The 8,396-nt window shown below is 41.8% G+C and overlaps 1 protein-coding gene across 1 annotated transcript; it reads left to right on the forward strand.

Annotated features, from left to right (window-relative positions):
• The first annotated feature begins 217 nt into the window (after window positions 1-217).
• Window positions 218-3,975, forward strand: LOC147880722 (type I inositol polyphosphate 5-phosphatase 4-like). Its single transcript, XM_087370757.1, has 14 exons — window positions 218-256; window positions 385-490; window positions 623-703; window positions 791-878; window positions 980-1,087; window positions 1,179-1,764; window positions 1,974-2,167; window positions 2,329-2,437; window positions 2,534-2,682; window positions 2,806-3,016; window positions 3,147-3,235; window positions 3,342-3,418; window positions 3,503-3,581; window positions 3,758-3,975. The coding sequence occupies exons 1-10, from the start codon at window positions 224-226 to the stop codon at window positions 2,996-2,998; spliced, it is 1,647 nt and encodes a 548-aa protein (XP_087226883.1). The 5' UTR covers window positions 218-223; the 3' UTR covers window positions 2,999-3,016; window positions 3,147-3,235; window positions 3,342-3,418; window positions 3,503-3,581; window positions 3,758-3,975.
• Window positions 3,976-8,396: the final 4,421 nt, after the last annotated feature.

The raw sequence follows: 8,396 nt of genomic DNA on the forward strand, positions 1-8,396 counted from the left end.
GCGGACAGCGCCTATTGTAATGTACGAACATGTCGACAAAAGGTGAACAGGATGGATCGATGATTAAACAGTTGTTGCTATGAGCGCCGCTCCAAAGGTGAATGCCTCAGGAACAGGCGACTCCTTTCCTTTGGAAACTTCGCATGAAGCACCTAAATGCATTCAAAGAGAGTTGGATGACATGGTACGTCGTTGATCCGCTATCGGATGAGTTTGTTTAAAGATGAGGCTTACAGAAAAGAAGCGCCGTGGCAAGGTATTTAGAACTTTATCTACTTTTCTCATTTGCATTCTCTTGGTTTTACAAAAAACTCGTGCTTCTCATCAGCAACATGCCTAATCAGTTCATGAATGTTTTCCTCGGTCGACGGCTTGTACCTTCAGTTCTGGTCGAAGTTATCCATTAAGAAGTGGCTGAGTCGAAAACAAAGAGGGGACGATTTCAAGGCTGATGAGATCGACGATATGGAAAGCGATATCGACGACGAAGGTTTCTTGACGATTTGTCTTGAGTTCATGGCTCTTTGCTGATGAGTCTTTGCTTGAAATGTGTAGAAAGAAAGGAATGGCAAACATGAATGCTTCAGGCACACTTTTCTGAAGCGATATCATGGCATTGCAGATTCATTGGAGCAGAGTTTTGAGAGACGGTACAGCTGCTCGGCAACGGATAATTTTGAATTTTGTCGTTCAACCTCTGCAGGTACGCGGCAATAGATTTGGAATTCTAGTCTGCATACTTCTAGCGTCCGAGGGGTAACAATCGGACTTTACCATGAACGATCCACAGGTCAGCAGCCTAGGCATTCCTCTGCAGCGCTGATGGCAATGGATGCTGATATCTTCAAACATCAGTTCACTGACAAACATCAGTTCCGGTGAGCCAAAATGTTAATTCCGTCATTTATCCAACACCTCCAGAACGAGCAATTGTGCTGATTCCGGTCCGGTGTATCTTTTCCCCTGCTTCTGTCACTAGGATCTTCGTTGGCACCTGGAATGTTGGAGGAAGAACTCCCAACGATAAGATGGACATAGAAGAATGGCTGGGATTTAACGTCGAGCCTGCTGATATTTACGTCATCGGGTAAGACCACTATCCATGAAACCTGTCAATATAACGGAGCAACAATTGGGTGCAGTAACTGTCAAGCCTGCGTATGAATCTACTTTTGCAGGTTCCAGGAAGTAGTTCCACTGAATGCAGGAAACGTTCTCGGTGTTGAGAATAACGTACCAGCGGCGAGATGGTTACATCTCATTCGGCACACATTAAACAACACTTCTTGCAATAGCTTTAGGAGGAGCTGCAGCACCCCTTCATCGCTGTGGCGAGAGACAACAGATTTCAGCGACAGCTTGGAATACTTAGGCGTGGAGATCGCATCTTTCAGTAAGGCAGAAGAGCCTTTCGAATGGAATAGCTATCACAAAGGCGAGAATCATTTCCATGAGCCGGAATTCATCGGCTCAGCCCACAGAACTTACAGTGGCAAACCGGTGAAAGCCTTTGAAAGCGGTGAAAGGGCCGCAATCAGTCCACACGAAAAGCCACAGGCTCCTACTTCGCTCCTATCTTCGATCTTTAGCACGTCCATTCCATACGGGCCTAGTCAAAATAGGTCACGTTACACTCTGATCGCAAGCAAGCAGATGGTCGGTATATTTTTATCAGTTTGGGTGAGAGGAGATATTCGACGGCATGTTCGCCATTTGAAAGTGTCATGTGTTGGATGTGGCCTCATGGGATATCTCGGCAACAAGGTTAGCTCTATAATTCCCTACGAAGAGCAAACTAATTGGAGATATCTGTACAGAGACATGCCAGTGATCTTGTAATTTGTTCGCTTTGGTCTTCTATCCTATTTCGTCTCTCTTGATCACAGGATTGCACTACAAATTTTCCGTTTTTCTCGGCGTCGTTCTTTCTTTCATAGGCCTTCCCTGAGCAGACATCGGTTTCTACCATGCAGGGCTCGATTTCCATCAGCATGTGTCTCCATCAAACCAGTTTCTGTTTCGTCTGCAGCCACCTGACCTCTGGCCAAAAGGATGGGGATGAGATCCGGAGGAATGCTGATGTTACAGAAATACTGAAGCGGACCCAATTTCGTCGTTCCAATGACCTGGCCGGAATGGGCCTTCCAGAGACCATCTTAGAGCACGAGTAAGTACAAAGATTATGTTTTTCTGTCTATGTCACGCTAATTTTCCGCTCGGTAAAGCATTCTACCTGAAGGATTTCTGCTAGGCTACGCAACTTCCAAGTTCGTAATTTGATATTGCTATCGAAAGTTTTCATAGCTTTGATCAACTTGCAATATGCAGTCGTATCATCTGGCTCGGGGATCTCAATTATCGTTTAGCTCTTTCTCCAAGTGTCACACGATCCCTTCTTGCGAGGGAAGACTGGAATGCCCTCTTGGAAAGAGACCAGGTAAGCATGAGGATTATCACCTTGCGCTTTTGAATAGATGGCAGTGCCTTGTCAAGAATGGGCTTTGATCACCATGTGGTTATACATTCTTTGCAGCTTCATATTCAGCGTAAAGCAGGCCGTGTATTTCGTGGTTGGCATGAAGGCGAAATCTTCTTTGCACCGACATACAAGTATAGGGCTAATTCTGACTGTTATGCTTTAGAAAAATTGAAGCGAGGAGAAAAGCGACGGACACCAGCGTGGTAAGTTGAAGCCATGGATCGATCACGTTGGCTAATTATATTGTTGAAATTGTGTGAACACCCTGCAGTAAATGATAAGTTTCTATGGTTTGTTCTGTTCACCCGTACATTGTTTATGTGAAGGTGCGATAGGATACTCTGGTATGGAAATGGCCTAAAACAGCTTGCATACGTACGAGGTGAAGCGAGATTTTCAGACCACAGACCTGTCTATGCTGTCTTTTCTGCGGAGGTGGAAGCGTGGAGCCGCCAAAAGCTAAAGGATTCATTACTATTAAAGAGTGCTAAGGTGGAAGTAGAAGAATTGCTTCCTTAATTATTGTGACAATTGCAGGTACTACTGTAACACTGTATGAAGACTGATGAGCCCGGCAAAGGTTATATGTTGCCATTTATATGTGCCCCTGGCGAGTTTTACAATTTCGAATTCCTGCTTTTTATGGTGTAAACTGCGGGAAATGCAGATTCTAGAGAGCTGGCTCCCTTCTGAAGGAGCTGGGGATCTCCACACAAGTGAAGGTCGGGAAGATACACTTTGTCTGACAACACTAAAGTAAGCCCTCCGGAAGTACTTTTCTTGTTTGCTGAATTTTGGCGCAATCGTAGGTAGCCGTGAATAATGCAAGAACGCAAAGTACTCAGAAATCTTATGTGTGCAGAGAGAAGCATCTTCCTCAAAACTACAATCTTTTACCGGCTATGCGCTTCTGTTGAGAACCCTTCCGGGATAACTCAGGTAATTTAGGATGGTAGTAAATCTTTAAAAATAATAATTATAAGAGCGTTTCTTAACTCTGGATCACTTTAATTTCTTTCACAGGTATTCCGTTTCTTCTAACCGCAAGGGCGACTATTTCGAAGGAGCACAGAATCGAGATTGAGATTCGAGAAGGAACGAGGTCTGTTGAGTCTTTCTCCAAAGCATGGAAATCACAATGTTTTAAAGACAAATGAGTCTGATACAGTCAGAGGTCCAGCTATTCGGATGGTCTCGTTTGCAGGCAATTCTATTTAGAGATGTCTACTACAGACGAGGTAAGGGGATTAACACGGTTCTCTTGTGGGTGTGGTGCAGATCAATCGGGATCGTTCCTCACAAAACCGCCTGTAATGAAGTTAACGACTGCCTCTTTACGGCTACGTTGGTGCACATACTTCTTGTACAGAGACTTCAAAAGAGCCGTAGCAGGACAACATGACTCGCGAAGCAAGTCGTGGATGTGCAGTTAGAGGAAATCGAATTTTGTAATCACACGGAGAATCGATCGATGGCATGCATTGCCCATAGAATAAAGCTGGATTTCTTGATATAGAATGGATGTTGAATTGGAATTTGGACGACCCCCCATCAGTAAAGAGAAATTTTCTTTTGGCAAATTCTACCTCGTCGCTTGGACGGTGTTTTCCATGTTTCGAGAACGTAAACGTATTAGAATTGGGTTCTACTTTCGTTTCCGGAGATTGATGATACTTGGAAGTAGAAACTGGAAAACCGCAGTGTCCAGATGCGGATAACAATTGATAGCCAAAATTTCCCCAAAACCCAAATAAGTAGATAGATCATAGACCGGAGACTGTTCCACAAAACCTGGAGGATCACGAGCGTACCCTACTACGCTGGCCCCTGCGATGAGTCAATAGGTTGCTTTGGTACTAGGGCTGGAGGCAATCAGTGATGTGAAGCTGGATTGGGAGTACGGGTGGATTGCGTCCCGTGATTAGAAGTTAGAACGACTGGGGCCGGGAGGTGTACAGTTCGTGTGGGTGTGTAGGTGTTTGAGTGGGTGTAGCTGCTAGGTGCTAGCTCGCGCTGGAGCAGTGGTCACTGTGTTTGCTCGTGAGAGCTATAAGTCCAAAAGTGTTTGAGAATACGGCATTGGTGAATGATTGTGTGAGAGAGAGGGATTTGTGCGCAGTAAGGCAGTTGGCACTGGGCAGTATGGGAAGCGCTCGAAACTTCGGTTATATAGTAAAAATGTGGAACTTGACAACTCGCACGGAAAGTAAGGGGTTTGTACTAGTGTGTATCTTGCAAGCGAGCGTCTGAATCAGCTTCAGTCACCGACACCAGTGACCAGTGTCCAACGGGTCGTAAATGATGGCATGCTCCTTCCAGGACCCAAAGAACAATTGGCTCGGAATAGGCACATGCTTGTCTAACTTAAATCCCATCGGTTGTCAATACACACACTCATTTGCATAACATGTAAAGTACACCAAAATCAGTTGTAAGCATTGGTCGAAACTACAATCCTTGGTGGGCCATTGTGTAGGTTTGAGCTCGCCCCACGTAGTTCGGAGTGGTTTCAACGTTGGGTTCCAAATCTCTCAAGTCATGAGTTCACATCTTTCAAGGGTTCAATGCTCAAGTCATACTAGGTCCATATCTTGAACTCTCAGAGTTCTAGCAAGAGGCTTTGGCCTTATAAGAGAAACTTGGCAAAGGGTCCAAAGGGTGAGATAACAAGGGACATAAATGCGAGAAGTAAGCTTGTCATTTTTATTTATATGTATCCTCATTCAACTAGGTGCGTACACAAAGTAATTGACATAGGTCAATTATGAGATTAATTAGTTAGCATACACGATCAATGCTTATTTCTTACTAATTTTGCACATTCCTTCATAAGCTTCCAATGGCTAGTCCTGTGAACAAGATCTAGAAAATAATGCTTAGAATTTGGGCTCTTGACCAAGCAAGTTATATACACTTTCAAAGCAATCATTTGTGACTACAAAATATGCACACAATCAACTAGGATAAACATTTATAATCTTTCACACATCTACCATTTCTCGAGCTTTTACTTCATTTCTATATTTGTTAATTAATCTTGTTGTTATTGGCAACTCGATGTCCATTAAATCTTCTATACACCGGCAAATACTTGTCAATTCCATGTTTTTGTCAATAAAGATACCTTGACATAGAATCAAACAATCACCATGCGAAGAATGTGTTTTTTCCTTGTGTCTTTCTTTAAAATCTTCTCATCCTCATGCAGGTTCTTGTGATTGTTGTTGTGAATTGTCATAGGGTTCCTTTCACTACAAATGTTAATAGTCCAAAGGGCAACCTTAAGTTGCCCCATGAGACACGATGTAGGGGTAGACAAGGTGGTTGCCCTTTTGTCACCATTTTTCATTTCACGGCGGCAATATTATAAGGCCACCCATTTTGCCAAATAGGGTGACTTGCTAAAGCTTCCATTTTTTTTCAAGAAAGAGCAACCATAAAAGGGCCACCCTATTTTTTGAGGTTGGAAATTCCCACCTATTCTACAAGGCACTCACCTTTCCCATTGGACCTACAAAAATTGATCTCACAGCCTCTCACCCAATTTGTGATGATATACCACTACAACAATGAAGTTTGTCATATTATAAATTTTATATATAAACTTGGAGCTATATGAGTAGAGGCACCCTACCTAAAGGGGATGGAAGATCTTCATGGTGAATACGTGCGCAGAGAGAGAGAGAGAGAGAGAGAGAGAGAGAGAGAGAGAGAGAGTGTTTGGAGTGTGTGAAGGTTTAAGTGACCTTTGAAAGTGGATAGGGCTAAGATTTAGTGATGTAAGTGATCAAACATTGAGTGTGAGATAAGCAATGATGAGATAGATAGACACACAGAGAGAGAGAGAGAGAGAGAGAGAGAGCTCCAGAGAGCTCTCTCTCTCTCTCTCTCTCTCTCTCTCTCTCTCTCTCTCTCTCTCTCTCTCTCTCTCTCACTCATCATTGCTTCTCTCACACTTAGTGTTTGATCACTTACATCACTCAATCTTGACCCTATCCACTTTCAAAGCTCACTTAAACCTTCACACACTCCAAACACGCTATCTCTCACACCATTCTCAAATGCACACGATTGCAAATATACTTTGTGCAGACATCAATGCATGAGCAAGACCTTTATCCAACAAACATGCCATCAATGAATTTCCTCATGGTTTCAATGACAAATCTAGGTGCATTTTTTGCTCTAGTTTATCATGCCAATTATGGGGTCCCTAGGGTAGAGACAAACATAGGATTAGGTCATACATACAACTTGGATTGAAAAGTTCAATCATCAATTACACAAGTTTTCTTTTTCAATAATAGGAGGGGGGGGAGGTGCTCATTATATGTAAGCGTATCACTTGAGTTCAATAGAAAGATTTTTTTTTATTTCTACATTCTACAAAAGTTAATGTACATAAGGGAGTGTTTAAAATCATTTTGGAAAATTTTAATAGATTTGTATTGAAAACTTGTGCGTTTTATTAATGAGAGAAGGGATTTAACAAATAGGCATTGAACACACGTAATATAGAGGGTTTATACAAAATGACTCCCTTGAGTCAACAACATTGGTAAAGTTCTTATTGGAAAGATATTCTTTTTCTAAGCGCTAGTTTTTCCACAAATAACATAAGGTTTAAGACTAAAGCAATCCTTTTCTAAGGAATCACTCTTACCACACAATCTGCAACATCTACCTTTAGCTTGTCTTTTGAAAGATCCTTTGCACTTCTAGTGGCAAAGACTTGATTGGTGATAGCTTCTTCTTTATTGCTTCCTCCAAAACTATTGCACATACTAGGCTACATCCATGTGCACTCATCACACATTGTATTGCATTGCTCTTTATTTCTTTGGTGTCATGAAGGAGGAAGTAGTCGGCTCCTTCTAGTTTCCTTAGGCCTCCAATAATACTTTTGGAAGAAAATGATCCTCCATCGTAGATAGTTTTCAACAAAGATGTGGTCATTTTTTTGGTCAAAATAATATTATGTAGATGGGGTGTAGATGCAATGATTCTAAAATGGTAGAGGAGGAAGGCCTGTCTAGGGTTAGCATAATGATCATATGGGCGGAGAAAGATGCCTCAAGACTGTGGCATGAGAGATTTTCCCTTTGGATATCTAGTTCTAGGTGTTGTATGGAAGACAAGAAACATTGAAATCTATTCCCAATTCTGGCCAGAACTTAGGCCACAAAAACTATTACAGTTGGTGCATTTTTCCATCCATGGTCTCATGCCCACAAGATTCCCTCACATTCATTAATGATGACAATTAATTACATGGATATACACATTTATGGGGAGGGATTACATTGAGGAATTATCGTGAGGTAATTATGATCACAATAATTTGAGGAGAGATTATAGGAATTCGTTCTTGCAATTTTAAAAGGTGATCCCTTGATTGCTACTATTTAAGTTGCTTCTTACTTCTTAGATGAACATAATAGCATAAAAGATTTAAGATGTTACCATTCCCAAAATTTTGAAAAGTAATCATGTAGGACCAAAAATATATTCCCACACGGAACATGTTACCAACTACAAAAGCCAGCGAATAGGTTACACTGCAGAATGTGAGATTCGCCCAAAATTGAAGGTACTATGAACTGATAGAGGTGGGGAGTTTACATTGATAGAGACCATAGGTATTGTAGATAGACCAAGATCAAGAAGCATATAATGCAATGGACACAGCATCAAATATAGGACTATAATAGTCAATATGGGGCTGAGTATATTGAGAGAGAAGGACCTTCAATAGTCATTTTGGGTAGAGTTAGTTTTGAATTAGATGACATAAAGGAAGCCAAGGAAAGGAATAAATGAAGACAGTCAATGGAAGACACCTCTAGAAGAATGTTTTGGAAAGAATCTTGTCATCATGCATCTTTGGGTATCCAAGTTTGATGTTTGTATCCATATA

This window comes from Dipteris shenzhenensis, chromosome 32 (assembly GCF_047967505.1).
Source record: "Dipteris shenzhenensis isolate YYH24624 ecotype China chromosome 32, Dip_SZ_1.0, whole genome shotgun sequence".
Classification (NCBI taxonomy): Eukaryota; Viridiplantae; Streptophyta; class Polypodiopsida; order Gleicheniales; family Dipteridaceae; genus Dipteris; species Dipteris shenzhenensis.